Source organism: Solea senegalensis, linkage group LG2 (assembly GCF_019176455.1).
Source record: "Solea senegalensis isolate Sse05_10M linkage group LG2, IFAPA_SoseM_1, whole genome shotgun sequence".
NCBI classification, from domain to species: Eukaryota; Metazoa; Chordata; class Actinopteri; order Pleuronectiformes; family Soleidae; genus Solea; species Solea senegalensis.
The window spans coordinates 10,394,458-10,418,004 of NC_058022.1; the positions used below are offsets into that span (position 1 = coordinate 10,394,458).

The following is a 23,547-nucleotide window of genomic DNA, read 5'->3' on the forward strand; positions in this document are numbered from 1 at the left end:
CAGGTGCAGGGCTCTTCCCTTGTTCCCTTGTGCGTTTCTTCTGCATGTGTACAGTGGTATTTGCACAATTGCAAACACAGCACTCTGCGTTCTTTACACGTAGAACAGTCTGTCCTGACAAGTGCACTCAATCATGCAAATTTTTCACGACTACAGCAGTATTTAAGTGGCGCGGACAAAGCTGTGCGTTTACCTCTTTAAGCTTTTGTAAAAGGACCGACGAGGACACCAGAACACACAGGTTCCAGGTTACTTAATAGAGAGAAGATGGAACATGTAACCTGTTTCACTGCCAGTTTTGTAGTCCACACTTTACCTGAAAAGAAATTTTAAAAAATCGAATGCACGAACAACTGGAAATAACAAAAACAAAATATGCTCAAAACCTTGCTTTTTTTCTGTAATTAGTACTTGATAATTAGAAAGAAGAACAAATACATATACCTGTAGAGTGATGGAAAATATCTCTTCAGGTCCAGTTACGGGGTAAACTCCTAATAAAAGAAGGATTAGAGTTCTGACAAGGACTTGTGCTAACTATGGCTCCGGTATGTCATCGAGACATATTTCAAGAAATGCCTAAAAATCCTCAACAAAACAAAAGAGTTTTCAGTCTTTACTCCACAAATTTTGTTTCATGTTCTCAGCAACTTATTTTTCTTATGTGAGGGGGAGAAACTCTGCGTTTGCTTTACGGGCAATTTAAAATGCCCATGTTAAAAACAATAATAACTAAATAAACAAACAAACAAATAAAAATCTTACTGAATGGGTTCTTCCTTGCGTGATGCCATATACTTCAAGTAGTTTCAGTAGTTTTTGAGAAATCCTGCTCATCAATTGCCTGAGATAACTAGTCAACAAGCTATGCCTAAAATATAGATTGTAAAAATAAGACAAATTGGTAAATGCTTTATTTTCATATTTATATAAATTATATAGAAAAATATTTAGAAACATTATTATTTTAAGACCTCACTGATTAATGATAAAACACAATAACAATGCAAAGTCAAATATCCAAAAATAGACATTAACATCATTTTTCTTTCAAAGTATTGTTGAGTAGTTATGGATGTAGTTTAAACCATCAAATTTTGCCTGGCTCAACACCACGCTGTTCTTTGTTAGACAAACAAACAAAAACAAACACACACAAAACAAAGAGACTTTGAATCTCCAAAGTGACAGCAGGTTCATGGAGAGAATGGCTTTGTGAATATTAAAAATGCATCTTGAAGAGAGATGAAGAAAGTTTCTCTCTGAGTGTTTGTGTGTGAGAGAGCGAGCGTCTCCTTACTCTCCTTCTAGATTTCCCACTGTATAAAGTCAGGAGCACAAGCACAAGAATAGAACAAACAAAATTTACTGTCTCCCTTCACACACACACACACACACACACACACACACACACAGAGTTACTCTGTTTTACAGTATTGAGTGTAAACATCGAACATACAGTAGTTGCCACTGACACCTTTTCATCTGCTGAGTAAGTCTTCCCGTGGCGACCAAGCAATAACATGCAACAACAAAGAAAGGTTTTGGTAAAAGTGTGTGTATTATGTGCGCTGGTATAGACAAAATGTCAATGACAATATCATTTTGAGGGTATTACCTTAAAAAGTATGGTAAAAATGCAGAGCATCCTTTTAAATGAACAGCCTTTTGGACTTTGAGCTGACACAACAAAGATAACACGATGGGACATCTTGCCTATCATAGAATCTACTCTCTCCAGCTTTTCTAACAAAAAAAACACTGTCCTTCCTTTATTTCTGGTCTCTCGAGTACTTGTTTTCTGCTTTATCTGTTTGTGTCCCACTTCAAAGGTTGTGGCCATCACACACAGAGCAGAAATCGATACGGCGGGTGATACAGAGACGAGGAGATGATCCCAGGTCAGGGTGGACACCCTCCATGCAGCTATAGTGGCAGACAGACAATGGGACACAGCTCTAGGTGTTAGAAACAATCATCAACCACAGTATCACGCTTCTATGGCTTTTTAAATCACACAGAATTAAGAGGCTAAGGCTGGCAATATGCCGCACATTATTTGGTACAGTGGTTATTTTAAAGACGTGGCCCATTAACACCTCACACTTAATTTCCTTCACATAGACAGTTCATTTACTCATGATTAACTTAATTCAATTGTATCTTCTAAATTTTAGAACTTAAGTATACGTCTCTTACTTAGACTTGCATTAGGAAGTCAAAGATGACCAAGATAATGGTGTCAGAAGGCTTTACCATGCCATGTCTTTGAAATGTTCCTGCAATATAGTAGGCGACATCATGTATCGCATCAATATTCCATAAAATCCATAGTGCTCCATATCTCCATAATCAAAGCAAAGCCTTGTTACAGACGGGGTGGTTGAGTGTACGTGTCAAGTATCTGCCACGCGTACGTCGACGTGTTCTAATAATAACATGTAAATCAACGATGCACACACCGTGCGCAAAATCAACTCAGCCGTATGACTTATGTATATAAATGCACAGATGCATCCCATATGGATGTATATATATATACTGTATAAACATGCAATGAGATTGATGTGTGTGTATGTGACATAGATGAATATGTCTCAGAAAAGTGGAGTCGTGTTTATGCCAGAGCAACGTACTGTGGCTCTCCAGTGCTGATGTGTGGGTAAAACATGCAAAAGAATCCATAATGGAGGAATTCATCTGTTTAGGTTGTTACGTTTTGTTTTTTATTGATCTTGTGTGGTCGCAAGTGGAGGAAAGAAAACCATGGGACCAAATACACTCTGAAATAGTGTTAAACTTAACTCTTACTTTAAAAAGGGTAATAGGATATGAATGTCTGCATGTGTTACCCTAACCTAAATCCAAATCTAACCCTAAAACCAACACTTAACCCACAAAAAGCCCTTTAACCCTTTGAACACAGAGCATTTTGGCTGCTTTTTTCCATTACATCTTTAAACATACAGTATACACAGAGGGTATAAGAATGTGCAATATAGAGAGTCGTGTATCCTTGTTTTCAGCACAAACTAGACAATCTGATTATGCTATATAAACACAAATGAGCAAAAAAAGTATTAAGATTTTTTAAAATCGAATTGAATTTCAAAGTTCACGGCTCCTTTCATGAATAAAGAGGAGGTCTAATTTTGTGACTTGTGGATAATTATTACTACTTTATATCCCGACTAAAAATGTGACACAAAATGAATCATAACTTTGACTCAACAACACATAAGATGAATATGTGACCTATAAACACACCCCTCCAAGTTGCATACTATTCCCATGGTAAATCACCATGGGTGCACCTGTGACACAGATCTGTTGTGAGGACCAGAAAAAAATGCCATCACAAATTGAAAATGTCCCCACAAAGACAGGTTTGAATCAAAAATGTGTCCTCCAGACACACACACACACACACACACACACACACACACACACACACACACACACACACAAGTGCACACAGACATCTCCCTTTCATCTAACAGCACAGTGCTCTGTTGTTGAACGACTGGGTCTTTCAATCATTACTTCAACAAAAGCGGCTCCTATCGTACAATCCGGGTCCTCCGTGTTCTTCATGTAAAGATGAAGAAGAGAACAAAGGCAGTTTTCATTATTTCCAATAAAAACAGCCACAGCTGAAGTGTCCTCATACATACCATGGTTTTCACCATCAGTGCCGGGGAGCACAGACTAAGTGTGGGAAAGTGGAAGTGAAAGACTCTGCGGATGTCGGTGTTGGTGGGTGTGTGATTGGATCAGTTACTCCTGGGTGTTGAGGTCACGACAGGGCCGGAAAACAACCACAGAGAAACCATAACACTGGTGTGAGAGCGTAGACACTTAGAACCCCCACAGCAGGTGAATCTTCCAGCTTCGAGCACTCTGTGTCGACCGCAGTGATGGAAAGACAGCTGCAGAAAAAGATGCTGTTTTTACTGGAATTCTATCGAGCGCCATTGTACTGCCTGTGTTTTTGTTGATGTCATTTTGTCAGCACTGGAGCATTTATCTTCTAACACAGCGTTTCCCAACCCTGGTCCTCAGGGAACACTGCCCTGCACTGTTACAACACACCGGATTCAGATGAACAGCTCGTTACCAGGCTTCTGCAGAGCTTGATGACGACATGACCATGAATCAGGTGTGTTGGAGCAGGCCAGTATCAGTATTCAGGACTCTGATTGCTCGAGTAGTGTATGGACTAAAATGTATTCAAATTCTAGTCCATATCTGGTGCGTAAATCGGCCGTCTGCTCTGAAAGGTGGGCTAAGTAAGTTTTTGGAATATCAGTTGAAATAGAACTCAACACACATACTCAGACCACGGTTCACGTTATATCACTCTTATTGGAAACATAACATAAATCCCTCCGTGAGCTGTGTACGTGCGGCAGATTTTCTTTTCAGTGCACACACAGACGGCTCCTGCATCGCCCGGTGTTTTTAGCAGCATTTGAGTCACTGACGTGTTTTGGCTTGTTTCTGCTGCCCCCATGTGGCCAGGAAGAAGTCAGTCGTTATTGTCAGCGGTCTCTTTAAAATAGCTGTGTGTGTAATAACATTTTGTGTAGGGTCATATTGTAACTGCAACAAGTACACATACAGATACAAATACAAAGTGACTGTGCCAGTTTTTTGCTATAAACCTCAATAATACGTTTAGAGTCCTGTTTGCAATCAATGCAATCTATATTATGTCACAAGCCGTTGGGCCGGCCTCGTCCCAAATTGTTTTCTGCGTTCATAATGACAGGACCATCATGCTAACTTCTCTTTAAGGACAATTTGAACATACATTTGATGACGGTGAATGGATCAAAAAAAAAAGAAGTATGTCGTGAAGGTCTTTCTACAAGTTACCTAGCATCAAACCAGGTCAGGGTAGGGCAAAACTGAAAGGGTTCATGATGAATTTTGACTAACAAATTTCCAATTATCCTTTATTAGTTTGAAAAAATGAATTCTAAATATGTCATTTTTGTCAATATGAGGAGTAGGCCTGACGTTACTGCATTTTTGGCTGCATTATTGAACAGCATTGGGACGCAGACTGTGTAATTAATCTCAAACCCTGACTGTTCTTTGAGCTTTGTTTTTTGAAGTATCGATGTCCATGAGATATACGAGATTGTCATCAGCGACAAAGAGTGCGACGTTACCGAGTTCTGCCTCAAGTTGTAGTTGTAACTAATATATATGTAAAAAAACAACAACTAGAAATTCGTGAGATGTAACCTGAGCACCAATAAGATGAGCAAACACCTAAAAAGATAACTGAGTGATATGAGCTTTACATGTCAACATGTTGCGAAATGTAATTAGCACGTGTTTGGCGTCAGTCGGCACACATCTCCTCACCGTACAGCAGGAGAAAACAGGTTTGGAATTCAGAGAAAGATGCAGATGCAGGATTAAATTTCCATCTCTCAAAAGATGCAACTGACAAGAAAAACAAATTAACACAGACAGTGATATGTGAGCTGATTACATTTCTCATTATTTCTCAGAAAAGTTTTACTGAGCAATTACTCATAGGATCACACTTTTGTGAGGGGGACTTTTTTTTTAATTTTTTGTGTGTGGATAAAACCTCCCATGTTTTCCAATTATCGGCACGTTACGAGACATTTAATTTCATGTTGTTCTAAACAACCTCATTAAATCCACAAGAAGTAACATTTTAAGCAAAAGTTTCAGTCTGGAGCAAGTTGATGGCCTCACTTTCCTTGCAGGAGCGCTGTAATGCAGATTCTAGACTGTCAGTCCAGAGTGAGGGGACAACAACAGAAGTTAATAATATAATGCATGTGTGTATATTTTATTTAAGTGCCACAAAAGAAACTTTCAAATGAAACTAAAGTTAAATCACATTTGAGCTTAGGCAGCAAAGAATAATGGATTATTTAACATGTCAAAGAAGATGGTTAGTTAGAGGAATAATAGAATTATTAATGTGTAGACAGGGGGCATAAACTATCATTCACTCTCTGTGAAGAGTCTGAATCATTCGTACTTCACACATTTGTGTGTCTAATTAGATTCACTTTAGAGTAATAAATAACCCCGTGCAGCACGAATATTGACGTGTCGTCGCCGTGACCTTTTACTTCCTGCGCTTGAAGATTTATCAGAAAACACAGCTCGTTTCCTCTTTCAACTTTACAGCACTTACAATCAATAATGTCAGCGGTACTAATGTTACAATGATGACCTGAGGGCGATAAAAAGATGCAGCAGAAACTGCAAAATATGTGAAATATTGCCGAACTTCTCTCATCAGACAAAAATCTCCAGACAGGGAGGAGAAAAAAAACAAAACAACAACAACTTTTGATCAAAATGACATTTTGCTGATAGGATTATAAAGCAAACATCTTTGAACTACACACAGGGAGAGAGCCAAACATTATGGATAAAGAGAGATTTGGCCTTTACACTTCATCGTCAACGCAGTAAATCACCGTCGCAAAACTGTCGCGACACAGTAAAATGTAACGGTGCGTGTTGTCCGGTGCTTTAAATGACGCACACTTCAGCGATTCAAGCGTGTACATGGCTTCAATGTGGAAGTATCGGGAGGAGACGGAAGAGGAGAAAGGAGAGCACGATAAAGACTCATCACTGGGATAAATACTCAAATAAATCACCGTAGAGGCTGTCAAATATATTTATCCCATCCTGTTGTTCCTCCCTCCAAAAAGAGAGCGTGTATAAGAAACAGAGGGGGTGTGATGACGAAGATGACCCTGGTGCTGCACTGATGTATACGGCAATATATGGCACACACAACACTTATGATATGATACACAAAATATTGCTTCACACTCTCACACACACACACACGTGGCACCGGGTAATTGGGGCCCCCTGGGGCTGATCTCTGGGCTCGGGTGCCAAGGGCGAGCATTCCTTACAAAGAGGCAGATAAATCAGTTGTTAATAAGCCGGCGAGCATGGAGGCTCTATTTACAAGCGCTCGCTACAAGGCCAGTGCCACAGGCCCGGCTGTGGTCTCACACACACACACTCACACACACACACACACACACACACACACACTTATTCTTTATCAGACAGAGGACCGCCAAGATAAACGTGCTCATACGACTACGTGTCAAGGAAATAAAAAAAGAAAGTTCTCCAACATGATGTATTCTGCATTTTTTAATCAGCGCCTCTTTTTTTCTTATAACCCATAATGGAGTAATGTTCACAGATAAATCAGTGCTACACACACACACACACACACACATACACACAGTTCCACGGTTGCTCAGCACAGTATTGATTCATTCACAGAAAGTCACCTTCCCCTTTACTCCACCCTGGCTGCTGCCCCGGGGCTCCTGGTCATTACACTCTGCCAATTTGTACGGCTGTTGTTGTTATTAGTGTTGCGTTGGCACGGCGCTCCGGTCGAGGGGCACGGACACGCTGCTTTATGACGCCGCGCCTCACAAACATCATTTTGATTTTCCCAGGCGAGTAATTAAACGTGGGTCTAATTTGCCACAATGCCAGTAGAGGGCTGCCTGGGATCGGCGCGGTGGCTCCGAAGCACGGGACGTTAATACACACAATTCATTTAGAGCCACTGTTGTGCATTTACTTTGGCGCTGACTGGAGGCGTAGCAGGAGGCCACTGCAGAGGAAAGCTTCAGAGGCTTTCTTCATTTTTTTGTTTTACTTACATTTCTTGACAACGAATAGCGTCCGTGCTTTTATTTCGAGATTCTCTGCCAGAGACACATAAGTTTTAGTATTCAGCTCGTTTACTTTCTATAGACATGACAGTGAAATATAAATAAGCCTCAAGAGGCAAAGGAGCGTGACTCGTGTAGCTGTGGATTTAATCTTTTTGGCTCAGCGTTATTGAAAAATTGAAGCAGTAATTTGAACACATTTGTACTGCCAGCGCCCATAAACAAAAAGTACGACAAATGGTAATAAAAGGTCGGACCGCGATAAAAAGTTTTATAGGGCGGGAGTTGTCAGATGCAACGACGTCACTGTGCTCTCTTCATTGTCCCTGCGGCGATATTGGGTCGAAGGCGCTAAATAACAGTTAAGTTACGATGCAGCGTCAAATACGCCGCATGTTTGCGTTAACAACATCGTGGAACAATATTTCCTAACATGCGAACACCACCTCTTTGCCCATGTTGGATTTTAACGTTGGGAAATGACACATTCATCTTAACAATGGATATCCATGCAGCTCACTGGCTCCCCTGCTCATGTCAGGATTTGTTCTTTTGATTGTTTTTAAAGCTCCACGATTTGGCTGTGTTATATATATTCTGATGATCAGGTCTGCTGGTGATACATTTAAGCAAAGCACAAATGAGGGATTTAAAAAAAATTCCAGTATCCAGAGAAAAGCAGCTCAGCTCAACGGTTTCACTTGTATTTATTTTGTTTTGATTCTATGTTCCCTCAGAAAACGCTACAAAAATGTTGATCAGTGTTTGTCGAACCTGGAAATGACGATGATGCTCTCGAATGTCTTGTTTTGACCACGGAACAAAAATGATTCGCTTTTCATGATTTCTTTGTTATATGGAGCAAATAAATGAAGAACAATATAAGAAGCTGAAACAATCTGAAATCTTGTTTTAAACATGAAAAAAAGTTCCAATTAGTTGACGATTCATTCAGTTTTTTGACCTTGTGAATCAAGAAAACTTCATTTTGTCTAAAAAAATAAACCATACCACTAAGTTCAATCAGTAGACACAATGAACTTTCACAACATACTGACAAAGTCTGTTAGATAATAGAAATAAGAGTTCATAGTGAACGTCATGAGGTTTACCACAGAATCTTTCACTTCTACAACCTTCTTTACACACCATTAACTGCAGTCTCACTGTGTGCTTGGTTTGTAAGCTTACATGCCACATAAGCACTTTTTCTTTCTTTTTTTTTTAAATGAATTTAGATTTTGATGAAGTCTCGGTTAATGCACTGTACTGGCATATCCAGGTGGTACAGCACTTTTTTTGTTGTAGGAAGCAGATGAGAAGAGACGCCAACGTGCCGCCAGTTAAAGCCACAGACAAGCACAACTTTAGACTTTGACAGTTGATGAGATAATGTCACTGCGGATGCCATTCGACATCTGCCCTCGGGGGAGTGAATCAAATGGAAATGATCTGGACACTTGGAGTCGATGCCGAGTCGATGAGCGGCGCTCCTCTCGCCAGCTCCTCCCCAATGATTCAGACTGTTCGCCTCGCCCGTCGGCTTTTCATCTACAAACGCACGTCTGATTACAGCCTCTCGAGTTGCTGCAAGACTGTTGTGATGCATTGCCACAAGTGAGGATCCGATCGGTTTCGGTGACATTCACAATTACTCAGCTGCTTCCTGTGATTAAAGCAACCCTCATGTTTCTAGGCCATTTCCTACATCTCCGCCTCCTGCGCTCCTCTCAGCACTCATACACCTCCCCCTTTTTATTTTGCATTATGAAACGCAGCTGTTCACTTCAAATTCCCACCTGAACAAACTTTTTGCATATATGCATCCTCGGTATTTTTAAAACACACACATGTAACCGCTCACAAACTGTAGGTGGACAGGTTTGTGAACATGACATGGACAGACACGCCAGAATCGCTGGTGTTTATTGAGTGTAAAAATATGCACAAAATGAAACTTTTCAAGGTTTAAACTTAATTGGGCAAATTTGAGTTGGAGTCTGAAACTTAAACTCAGACTTTATGGTGTAATTATGTGTTGAAAAAAATACCTTCATAAATGAAGTTTCAGAAACAATCTATGATGTCTATGTTTTTAGCACAGTTACATTTGATAGTTGATAACTTTTTCTTTTTCTTCTTATGGGGAATGCTGTAGGTTTTAAAACAGATACGTCTAAATGACCAATCTTAGGCAAATGTAATCAATCTGGTTTCATGAAACTTAAAAACAATAAAACAAAGGCTTCTGTTGAAATTCATTAGAGCACAGGCAGCTGCAAGGTACGAGATGAACATCTCAAATAACAGTGAAAATGTTAAACATCTACTACTGTGCCCGATGCATTTATGTTTCTGTAATTAAGTGACATAAAAGGAACGAGTATAATTTGGTAATGAAAGAAATGTGCTGCGATGATTGAAGTGGCCAGTAAAATCCTTTAGCTTCACCAAAAACAATCAGACTTCTAAAACCCTTTAAAACTAAACGTGGCTGCATCTCTTCCGTCACACTCTCTTGATCCTCGGCCCACCACGTTTCTTGTCAGCGAATTTAGCCTGTTCTTCATTCTGCCTCCCCTTTCTCTTGCTCCTTTAGTCGTCCTCTCCCTCGCTCAATCATCTTCACACACACTGCGTCTCATTTTCTGTCTTCTTTTTCACCCTCTTTGTTTTCTCTGTCACTTCATCCGTCCACGTTCCCACTGTGCCCCTGCTCTCCACATTCACAACACCTCTCCGTCTCTATTTTTCTCCCTCTCTCTCTCAAGTCTCTCAGGCTCACTCCCTTATTTCACTTAACCTTTCACATCCATATTCAGCTGCGTCTTATCCTGCAGCTGACCCGCGCTCGCCTACAGAGTATTCGAGTTTATGTTTCTTCAAGAGAACAGAGCGACCGTAACCCCTGCTCATGTTCGTCCTGCAGAGTGTGAATGTTCCTTTTTGCCAAATGCACACAGGATTTCCGTTTGACAGTCTCTCTTTTGCCTCCAAATACTCGACTCGATACTTCCACAACCCCCTGCTGACCGCTGGACGCAGCTTACCGGCCCATCTCATACATCTACATCAGCGGGCGCAAGGACAAGGCAGCCCTTCATCATGAGAGACTCCGCCCACCCTGCACACCGACTGTCTGCCCTGAGGCAAGAGGCAGCGCAGCATCCGGACAAGGACCAGACTGAAGAACAGTTTCTCCCGGGATGCTGTCAGACTGATGAACTGCTCACACTACCATGCCCAACACTCACAGCTATGCATTATGTACTATGGGCACATACTGCACTTTAACCTCCTGTCACTGTCCCCATATGCTGCTGTTTATTTATCGCCTTGCAGTGCCTTTTGAATAGTTTTATATTGTTCATTTATTTATGACTTTAGTTATTATTTTATAGTTACGGGGGCCGACAGTAGCCGAGCGAGTCTTTACTCAACTCAGAAACAGGTCGTGGGTTAGATCCCCAGCTCCTCTCGTCTACATGTCAATGTGTCGCTGGGCAGGACACTTAACTCCATGTTGCCCCTGACGGCTGCTGGCGGCTGTGCGGGCAGCGTGTGACTGGGTATGAAAGATGAGTGACAGGAAAGGAGCTGTGCATAGATGCACTGTGTGGAGGTGTGAGTAAATATTATACAAACCCTTTACCATATTTTGTTTATAGTTATTCATTCAACATTTACATTACAAGCATCTAGCAGACGTTTTTATCCAAAGTGACTTACAAGAGAGGACTAAGCTACATAGAAGAAATCTTGGAAAGAACGCCACTCGATAGGAATTGGATGCGAGTGCAGACGGAGATAGGGGGTAGTGTAGGTGCCAGGACAGAAGATGCTTCTGGAGGAGCTCTGGTGTTCAAGAGCTTCTTGAAGATAGACAGGTAGCGCTCGGTAGGTCATTCCACCAGCGTGGAACGACACATGAAAAGAGTCTGGATTGTCTTGTGCAGGGTGCTGGCACTGTCACATGACAATCCTTGGATGAACGGAGTAGTCGAGGGGTAACATAAGGCCTTAGGGGAGCGTTTAAGTAGGCGGGAACAAACCAATGGAACACTTTGTAGACTAACATCAATTCTTTGAATTTGATGCAGGCAGCTTAAAACAGATTGACAATGGTATTTATGGAAACCTGAGTCCTGTGTTTTGTTCTTCTATATGGTCAAAATGACAATAAAGTTTCCTTTAACCCTCAGAGTTAAGGAGTTAATCCTCATTTTATAATTCTCCCCACTCAGTTGTAGCATGTGTGTTCTAAAGACTGATGCGCACATAAGATGAGCTTCACTCTATGAATCCCAAAAGAGTGAAAAGTTTATATATTGACAGGAAATGATCACAGAACTTCAGCTTCTCAGCGCCACTCATGTATGTGTGTGTGTGTGTGTGTGTGTAAAAGCAGCTAACAGCATTCACCGAAAGGGGCCATCTGCATTTTAATGACTAAGTTTAATTTATCTACGGCTATAGCACATTATTACAGGAGAGTCTCGGTATTCCTCACAACACACACGCACACAGAATTTCACACGGCCGCCTCGTTTCTGCTGATGACAACATTATGCTAATGGTCTTAGTATTCTCTGAGCGCATTTCCAAAGTGGCTCATCACGGACAAGTCTAGGTGGACGCATCTGGGGGGGAAGGTGACGTGTATAAGCGTTGGTATGTAGAGTGTGTGCAGCGAGCAGGTTTTCCTGTTCTTCGGAGCGCTTGCGCGGTAATCTATGCATCGTAATATGAATATCCTGACATTTTGACAGCCACCGTATTAACATTTCACACAATGGGACTATAAAAAAACCTCTTTATCAAATCAATCCTAACACCCGTTTTGTGGACAACACCAGCCATCAATCCCACCGGTGTCCACTCATATGTGGTGTGCTTTGTTGTCTACTTTCCTTTCTATGAAAATCTAAATTTCCAAAAATGGCATCATGTTCTATTGAAGAAGATGTGACGTGTTAACTGACATTATTATAAATCAAGTGAGGAGGAGCAGACTTCCATTAAAATTAAAAGCACTTTTTTGCAACCTGTGGATTTGCCCTTGGTGAATATTCATTATGTGCTTTATTCTATTTATGGTTTATGTCCACTTTTCATACACCGTGTATGGAAAAAACGGATCGCTGAAGACGAGAGACGACTTAAATAAAACATAGTGAAAGTTAAAAAAAAAAATAGCATAAACTGCTATAAATGAACTATAAATGGCTGATTAACTGTGCAGCATGAATCACCCTCCTTCGTCTTAACGGTGACAACCTACACCTTTAAAGTCAGTCATGGTATAAAACACAAAATGCAAACCAGAATAATTAGCAGTTGTGCAAATGATGGCAGACTGTATAATGAAAGCCACCGTAAAAGCCATGTAATAAATAATGTGAGGGTATCAGCGTAAGTGTTTATGATCTCCATGAAAGACTTAACTCGACGTCAGTCTGTTCATCACCGGCTGAGCTCCGGGAATCTGCCTTTTCCCTTGAGCATTTGTAATAGCTGCAGCTCAGAGTATTAGTGATGAAATGAGTCTTGTGTACAGCTCGGGGAGCAGCCACGACTAAACTGGGCATCTTAATGAAACAAAAAGACTGCATGTAACATTAAGTTGGCTATAAAGACGTGGGCTGTCCCCAGCGACATAGAATAATGCTTTTAATGTGTTTTGACTGTATGAGTAAATGTATTTTCCCTGACTCCCACGGCAACACAAGGATGGAGGGAAGGAGGAAAATGAAGGGAGGTGAGAACACAGAAGAGAGGGGGGTTAAAACAAATCAGGTTGGTAACAAGAGAGAGAGAGAAAGGAAGACATCGAAAAATGACTAATTGAAGAGGTGAGATAAGTGTTAGTGAGAGGAGTGAGAAAACACAATGCTTGCAAATCACATAGTAAATGCATATTCACTTGACACACCAGACCAAGTCCCAAAGGAACGACGGGGACTTTCAACAGCTCCTTATACAGAGCACATACATCTCCTGCAAGTCAAGTTTACGCATCTGAACTCAAAATTGAATTAACTTTAACAATAATCTTCAACGGTTTACACATCATGTCAGACAGGCTGTTGCTTTGGGACACGATTACAGGAATAATATAAGAGAATCTTCTCACTTATTTCTTATTTGCAAGAAACAGAGTGAGAAAAAGAAGAGTAGAAAATCAAGTTGCCAAAAAGTCGACACATCAGGGGTGTGATGTCTGAAAAATGTGCTGAATGCCTTCTTCTTATGAAGCGAGTATCAGTGTGAGAGACTCACTTCACTCGCATGCATTTACAGACAGATATAATATGTGGAAACAACATCTGTTTCTTTGTCTTTCTTTCCCTCTTCATATCTGATAATATCCTGACCCATTTATCCAGGCTTGGCACTGGCACAAGGAGTACACTGTCCAATCAACAATGAGCAACCTTGCTCAGGGGTACCCCAGCCCTTGACCTGGCGGGAAATTGAACCAGCAACCCTTTGGTCACAAGCCAAATTCTCTTTCCCCTTGGCTGTGCGCTATCCTAATTTATCAATACAGCTCATACAGTTCATCAACTATCAAATTTTGTGAAAATGTTCTTGAATCTGTTCTCAGTGACTTGCAATGGCTTATGAAGTGGTGTGACAATGGATATTAATACTGTTTTATTATCATGTGAGACATCTTATAAGAAATATAAAAGTGGCTCAAGTGAAATAACTTCAAAATGTGTTACTCACCTCCCTGATCAGTGCTGACGGTGATGACGGCTACCTGGCGCGGGAAAGAGCTGATATTCGACACCCCGTTGAGCGACTCAATCTCAAAGGTGTAGTTGGCGTGCGCCGAGAAGTCCATGACGGTGACGGTGGCATTGGTCAGGCCCAACGGTCGCGGCAGGAAGCGGAGGTCCTCCTCGCACAGGCGGCACTGGTTGGGCTCGGGGCCACAGCGTTTGCACTGCACGTTGTAGGTGAGATCCCGCCGCCCCCCGGTGTCGCCTGGAGGCGACCACTCCAGCATCAGACAGGTGTCATTCAGGTTAAACATTAAGTTACGAGGAGGAGACGGAGGTCCTGTGGACAGGAGAAAGAGGATACATTAGGTCGATTTTGGTTGGGGGGTAAGAAAAGAAGACGTGCAAATGAAGTTTGTCGAGTTTAAACTGGTGGCAAAGGCTCTTGGTGCAGATTTTGAACCAGACAGCTTTGTGTGATTCAAAGGACGATGAGATAATGAGTTAATCAACCTTAAAAAAAACAATGATGACAGATTTAATTGATCCAAATTAAATTCTGCTTTTATTCTTGTATGCATTAATGTTTGTCTTTTGTTAACGAAATGGGAGGTAACACATTTTGGAGAACATACGAGAAACAGGAGGAAGCACTCCTGAGAAAAGCACTAATGACCACAGTTTGCATGCTATTCTAAAGATGTACACAAATATCAATACATATTTACAGTGTAAATAATTGCAGAGAGTATTACTGTACCACACAACTCTTGATAATGTATTCCTCTCGTGTGCAGTAAACATCCTATGTTATTTCCCCTCCCTTAGTTCACCTCGGTATTTTGGTGCTGTGGGGATGTGCGCTTGTGTGTCAGGGTAAGCATTGTGCTTTAGCAGGCAGCCAGCTGTCAACAGGGTGGAGTTAAAAGGCCTGAGGGATTTGAACACTCCCATCCTGCCAGGCACGCTGTCTGCCTAGACAATGGGATGCTTCCCTCCTCTCTCCAATCCCTCCATCCCTGACTTGGTTTAAAATCTCAGCAGAGTGCAAGGCTCCTCCCAGTTCTCCTCAACTTCTGTCAGCGCACATCCCTTCTCCCTCTCTTAATCTCCTATCAACCATTATCTCACCGCCTCTATTCTCTCCATCAAGGAGAATCAACTCACCTCCTCACTACGTCGCAACCTGGCTGCCATCAGTCACCTCCTATTCTACTCCCGGGGGGGAGATTGGTATCATCACCCTCCCTCCTTTCTCTCTCCACTGTCCTCTCCATCCAGGCTTCACACTCTCCCTCCACTTTTATCTCTCCTCTGTGACACCGCCCCGTCTTTCTCCCTCTCTACCTTTGTCCTCCTCTCACACCATCACTCTTTAATCCCTGGTCCTTTTTTTTTTGTCATTTGTCATAGACATTAAGCAAGCAAAAACTTTTTTTTGTGCTCTAGCCCACAAGCTCACATGAGTTCACAGCTTGTAAAAATAAACGTGGTAGTCTACTTCTTTTAGCTTGCTGGGTTGTCACACCCCCACGAGCATTTATAGACTAGGTGTGTTTGTATTAAGGGCAAAGGTTTCCTTGAAGGATTTGCCTCAGACTTTAAGACTTAGTTTAACAACTTACAACATCTGCACTTAAATATCACCTTGGATGAATCAGTGTTTCCCTCATTTTGCCTGTTTCTGTAGTCTGCATACTGGATCTTACTAGATCCGAGGTGCATCATCAGTGTTTTTATTTTCAATTCTGTGTTTTTGTATGAAAAGAGAAGCTTTGGCAACTGTAAAGCCACATTCTCCCGGCTTGCTGTAAAAGGCAAACGCAGTCTTCCACACTGCGTGGAGAGCTCTCATATGTGCCCCCCTGTCGATCTCTGTGACAGCTAAATGGCTTTTTAATTAAAGTGGAATTAGTCCAGTTAAACTGTAATTTAATGCAAATATGAAGTCGTAATGACAGTCCGTGAATCATCGACGGAGACAACACAGCTGAACAAAAGCCATGTAATTCATCCAGAGACTCTCTAATGCACAGTTTCACACCAGATAAGTGCTGGAGACGAGACTGGATTTACAGCCACAGCAAATTCAGAGGGACCACTGGGGTAAATCCAACAGCTCATAGAGCCAAAGTAATAACTTACACAGTGTATTGGACGTACACACAGCTCTACATTCTTTCATGTAAATTCATACTTCGACAACATTCTGTATCTTCTGAATACTCTTAATCCTCATTATTTGTCATGACTCACTTATTTATTAAGAGTCTTAACCACAGGATGTGTATGTGACGGTCAGTCTTGTATAAAGTACTTGGAAGCAATACTTGAAAAATGACAGAAAATGACTTTGGTAGAAGTTAAAGTCGCCTTTTAGAATATTACTTGAGTAAAAGTCAGACATTAACTGTACTTAAGTATCAAAAGTAATTTTCTGATATCAAATGTACGTAAGTATTAGAAGTAAAAGTATTTAAACAAAGTGAGAAATTACAATTTTGAATGTGACATTTATTCTGGCTTCTTAACAATGAAAGCCTCATAGGTACAGGCGAACAACTTCATACAACGTTTAAATTAACCTTCTGTCATGAATGGCCTCCCTTTGTCCTCCCTTTTAATTCAACTTGGAACCTGCGGTTTATCTGCGTGAGCTTGCTAGCTCACGGGTTGGCCGCTTAGCTGAGAGCGTAGAGCTGAAACGGCTGATAGCTGAAACCCGGTCTCCGGAGTGTATAGCAGAAACCTGGAGACCAGAGCCTCGGTGTCGGACACGGTAAACAACGAGCCGCTGGTGTGTTTTGAGTCCACTTGGAGCCAAAATATGCGGCTAACAGCTGGTGGCGCTAAAAACAACTAGCGACAACAAACGGGCATTACGTCACCAACTCAACTTTTATTTTGTAGTAACGAGTAACTAAGACGGTTAAGGGAAATGTACCGGAGTAAAAGTAAAAAGTTGTCAGAAATACATGTGAAAATTCTACTTAAGTACAGCAACAAAGTATTTGTACTTGGTTCATTACAACACTGGTATGTGATGGTATTATACTCACGAGTGCAAGCCATAGTTGGAGGATCTTTCTCAGCCCTGAAGAAGCCCTTCTCACAGCGGCACATGGCAGCACCTTCTCCATAGCTGAAGCTGTGTGGTGGGCATTTTGAACACTTGATGTTTCCAGCATATGCCTTGTAGAATCCTGGGTGGCAAGCTGGTGGCGACAGAAAGACAACATGAGGGGAAAAGAAAAAAAGAGTACAACTTCTGCGTTCAACTTTTCACACTTCCATCATTATTATACGTCACGACAAAACTCAAAAGGCACAGGAGCCGCTTAGTGTGGCTGTCAATAGTCATTATGAATCCAGCACGACAGCAGTACTCATCAGAATTTTGTATCAAAGAATATTAAAGAATTTCAACAGATAAATGAGAATAAAATCTGAAATTGATGCAGCACAGTTCATTAAAATATAATGAGACCATCTGTTTGGTTTCAGGAACATTTACTCTTTAGTATTGACAATTCATGTCATTGTTTGTTTATTCTGCACAGTTGCAATGCAGATATACACTCTGGATTCTTTCAAATTAATACATATATTAATACATATATATATATATATATATATATATATATATATATATATATATATATATATACATATATATATATATACATATATATATATATACTATATATATACAATATATATATATATATATAACCTCAAGGATACTGACAGTTTCAAGACCAAGTCATCTTCACAGTGGGCGTTCTTTTGTGCGTGAATAATCAAAACTGTGAGTGAAATGTGATGACAGAAAGGCTAATTGAGTGGCAACATCAAGATGCAGTCACTCTTGGATCCGTCAAGGAGTGTTACAAAGAGTGTCAGGAGTTATTTTTTCTATTATTAAATTTGCAAACAGCGCATTAAAAGTATATGAGAGGACTGTGCTTTTCCTAAATGGTTAAAAAATACACTTCACTGTGAGTAAATGGACAACAATAGTTTAATTTGCAGAATTAAACATTTATTTATTTTAAGCATTTCAAACTCTTTCAAGGCGCCACTTAAAAACATCATTAGTTCAGAGAAAGATTAAGTAATAATGAGCATAGAATAATTAGAATTTACATTTACACAGTAAAACTGGACCTCGTAGCACGATAACGCTTACATCTCATTCTGCACCAGGCCATTACATTTTAGCGTGGGAATCCAGTGCACTTTTTTTTTTTAGGAGCACAGCATCATTTAAGAAAGATAAATAAAGATAAAAAATGATGCTGCATCCTTTTTTCAGCAGCAGTGCTTTGCTGGCCTGGAATGACCAAGTAAGTGTATGATAAATTCTGACCATTTTAATTTCATTTTGTAATAAAAACATATAAAAAGATGTACCTCCCTTCCTGTATTCTACATTTACAGAAAGCCTTTCAACGCCTTGGTCTGAATGGTGCATGAAACATATTTCCAAATGTGCTTATCTTATTCCAGAGGCTCTGTGTATGAAAGCGTGTAATGTGGTTTTTCTGTTGCCTCCGTATTCACACAAACACATGAATTACTATTACAGACCCAAATTCACTTCTATTAAAATTTCCAAATTGAATAGAAAAGGTGGCATTGAAAGTACGCACTGGGAATTGTCTACATGGAAATAGAAAGTCTACAGCAGAAATTAAAGAGAACACTGAAGCCGCTTTTATCTCATAACGCCTTTATCAGAGGGGAAAATGAAGAAAGTGACTGCTCCGACATGAATTTGGTTAATAACTTCAGGCTGATGCTAAAAAAAAGAGGGGGTGAAAAGTGAGGCATGGATATAACATGTAGCAATATCCTCTTATCAAACGGAAACAAACAGAAATGATTACAGTTGTCCTCCTCTTACATTTTCATAATCTTCAAAGCACGTCCTCTTCACAGAGACGTGTAAACATCTCCTGACCGGTGGGATTTCATTGCTGGTCGTCGCCAAGCACATCGATTTAACAAGGTAACACAAGCTGAGCAATTTGAAGGGATTCACCTTGACGCATAGCATGCCTTTGTGTGTCTCCATTGCTGCCCGTGATAAATGGAGCCGTGAGGAGGACAACGAAGTGGCCCGCAACCATGACTGCTCTGATCAAATGGGGACAATTAGGACCGAGGCAAAGAGGTTAACACGCAGGCACGGAAACGCACGCAAGCACAGCACGGGTCACTTGTTTGTTGGAGTTTATAAAATGATCCAAATTTCTATTCACCCTTTAACACCGAGCGTATTGCAGACGACACGTTTGAATTACTGTAATTATGCGACGGTTTGTGTTATCGGAAGAATTCCAACGGTTTCTGAAAGCTGTGAAGTTGCACGTCAAAGCCAACGTGGGGTTATCGTGGCCATTTTACTCGCGCTGTTCAAGGAAGCCACCGAATCAGAGTCTTAAGTCACCAGAGAGGAGAGCGCTGGAAAAACGCCTATACATACTGTAAGTTTCCAATTTTGTGCCTGTTTTTGGACATTGAGACAAAAACTCAAACAAATATTACTTTAAATATGTTTTACACTGTTCAAATTTCAAATTTAATGCGGAGAATCCGGTGTTAGTATATTTGAACATGTAAATTGTAAATAACTGCCAGATATTGGAAGTTATTCTGGAAAAAATGGGCAAAAGCACTTAACATTTTAGTTACAGGGCATTTTCTGGCCCTTTTATGGTTAAAATAAGCAAAAAAAAAGTCCAGACAGATATTTTGAGGATTAGGTGTTAAAGGGTTAATGACCCACATTACACAAATGAAAAGAGTCAAACCTACATTGGAATTGATTCTGTGCAAAACTATTTTCCTACCACACCCGCACATACACACATTATCTGTATCAGAATGATAAGTGACATCCCCTATGGTGTATCAAGGCTGCCGGTGCCATTAACCTCTGATATGCACCTGTCCCTGAGTCAAAAACTGTCACTCAACTCCCCACCACCACCACAAGAACCTGTTTCAGACTCAAACTAATGATAATCCTGCCCGACCTTCACTGAACTGAGGGGATGTTCCTTTTCAAACCTTCCAGCTTCCTTCCTTCTGCAATCTGTCAGCACCACTGTCTGCAACAACGTGCATCGTGTGAGGATAGACACACACACACACATTGTGCCAAGGTGGTTAGCGCACACAGACACACACACACACACACGCCACTTCACATGGCAACAGCAGTGACAAACAGCATATTCTGCTCAACTGGACAGGCTGCCAAATGAGCCTGAAGGCTGTGAGTGTGAAAAGACAAGACAAGTCCGCAAATCAAATACTGCCACTAATCCATCAAGGACAATGATTTCTTCTTCATATAAAGGATGCAAGAATTCATAGTATTATTTCCCCTATGAATATGATAACTGATCCACACAGGAGAAAAGGATTTGGCATTGAGTGGATTTGCACACACACACAGCTGCTGATGGTCTGGGGCTTTCACATGGGAGCCAGAACAAAACAGTCCAGTGACAAGAGGCAGTGGGGAAAGGGATGTGTGTGTGTGTGTGTGTGAGAAGGACAGACAGACAATCTATGTAGGATTTTAGTAGTAACACATGCAACTTATTACTAGTTATTGTACCATTTTCCACATCAGAACTCAACGTGCGCACATAAAACATGCACTTTGCATGAAAGATTGAGTCCATGATTCGTTTTTCAATCACATTTTTATGTCATTTGTTGAAATTGTCCTCACATCCAGATGGATGAATAAAATTGTCTGGACATAATGACACATAAACACACCCAAAGCTTTAAATATTATCATAATAAAACACACAGATAGGCAGGTTGGTGAGTGGCAGGTACTGGGGATTTGCAGTGCAATAATTATCGATAGGGCCAGGGCAAAATATTGATATTTTCATTTATAAATGAAGGCACTCTAAAGTAAACGGTCACCCGCCACTGGGCGTCACTACTTCATGTCTCCTTGTGGTGGCGCTGCTCAAATGCAAAGACTTTATGCTCTTTGTTCTCTATGTTGTAAATAAATAGAAAAAATCCTGCACTTTTGTCTTGCAATATATTGATTACTGCAATTGTTGTATCGTGATATTATCGGTATCGTGGACCATGTATCACGTATCGCATCGTATCAACATGTCTGGTCCAAACTAAATAATTGCTCGTGTTTATTACGAGTATTATGAGGAAGCGACAGACTGTGGATTTTTACTCTTTTTTCTTTATCAGGATGTGACAAGGATTTAGAAACAAATTATGGTATAGCTGTAAAACACACCTTCACAAAGTAGTGTGAAAATAGCTGTAGGAATTAGCATCATTTAGAGTCATTATGAAATAATGTAAGGTGCTATGGCCAGATGCGTGTGTGCTGACACTGTAAGAAAACATACTGTACTGTGTGTGTTTGTCTGTCTGTCAGAGAGAGGAATGACATGACCATCATTCTGTTTGTTGATCCTGACACCAAAGCCCCTGACAGACATTTAAAGTGTCTGTTAGCACAAGGGAAACAGAAGCACATCCATTTGAGGGCTGTCTCAGCAGACGTCACATACGATGATGGATCGTAAATGACAACAGAAGTCAAGCATGTCTTTCTCTTAAAAAGGCTCCGAGTCGTACTGTAGATGTTTAATATACTGGAGCACAGACTTCAAGGGAACGATTATGTCATGAAAAATGGATAAAAGCAACAAGTTTCATCATTATAATAGCATACCAATGTGAGAGAAGTTGTTTTTCTTTTAAACATATTAAAAATTGAGTCACACTCTCCCCAGTAAATGTATGCATGTCCACCTGTGGAGCATGTAGGCCAGTAGTCTGACCCACTGGCCTTTGAGGCTCTGATCACATCGTTCCAAGGCCATCAGCCCAAGGTTAATGAGATCTGGAAGTCACCCAGAGCATCTTCAATCCCCGGGGCTCAGGAGCGTGAGCTGGGCCCTGAGACGCAGAGGCAGCAGATTGTTTGGTAAAGCCTGCTGCTTCATACTCAGTGGACCTTAACAGCGGAACAACTGGCAGGCAAATTGGAGTTCAAACTTTGGCTGTGACGATGACAATCTGCAAAAAAAAAAGCTACTTCGCGGTTGGTCGGTTTAGGGGGTTCAACCTCTGTTGATGGTTAATTTAAACAAAAACAGGACAGAATGCATTAAAAGAGAAATGTATTTACTTGTGAAAAATTGTCCCATGACTGTGATTTGTGTACAATGATAGCATTTGCATCCACAGAGAGCAGTGTGCCTTCTAGGGCTGCAGCGATTACTCGATTAATCGATTATTAAATGAATCATCAACTATTTTGATAGTTGATGATTCAAGTTTAAATGGGAATATTTTCTGCATATAAGAAGACATCATGTTGGTTTGTGTACAAAACGAGACATTTGACAACATCGTCATGTCCAGGTTTGGGAAACGCTGATTAATTAACATTTTCTGACATTTTATGGACCAAACAAGTGCTCAATTAATTGACGGATAAATTGATTATGAATCAATTATGAATATAATCATTAGTTGCAGCCCTAGACTGCCTTCAAATACTTTCTTTGCCTGACCTCACATTCAGTATAATTTCTTTTTTATAACCACAACCATCCCATACTCCCTGGTGTGTAACTACTATGTGGTGATGTTGAGCAAAGAAGAGCAGAAAGATTGACAGAGGACATGAAAGAAATTAAATTACAGATCCCTGCTCGATAGATTGCCAGGTTACTAAAAGAGTATGGCCTGTACAATAAACAATACATTTCCACTTCAATCAAGTTTCACCGTGAACCTACAAAATTGGTCTTTAAAGTATTACTTTAAACAGGCGCTGAAAATATATCACACTTAATTTAATGGGGGCTGCCTTTGTGACAGAGGAGATTCAGGGTAATAACCATGAAACACAGTGTCCCTGTTTCTTATCCAGACCGCCAGTGTGTGCGGCGGCACATCATCCACTGTCTCTCTCAATTTCCTGTCATTGTTTGACTATATCTGTCTAATAGATTCATAAAATGTACAAAAATAAAAAAAAAATTTATACAAAAAAAGCATGCTCTATTTAACAGTAACTT

At 40.7% G+C, this 23,547-nt stretch overlaps 1 protein-coding gene across 1 annotated transcript in view; it reads right to left on the reverse strand.

Annotated features, from left to right (window-relative positions):
• The window catches only part of LOC122760597 (ephrin type-A receptor 6-like), a 143,155-nt gene that overhangs the window by 46,460 nt on the left and 73,148 nt on the right, over nt 1-23,547 (reverse strand). Inside the window, exons 4-5 of the mRNA XM_044015716.1 lie at nt 17,509-17,664; nt 14,454-14,789 (exon numbers count right to left, since the gene is read on the reverse strand). Coding sequence (XP_043871651.1) covers nt 14,454-14,789; nt 17,509-17,664 — 492 coding nt within the window. The remainder of the gene's footprint in view (nt 1-14,453; nt 14,790-17,508; nt 17,665-23,547) is intronic.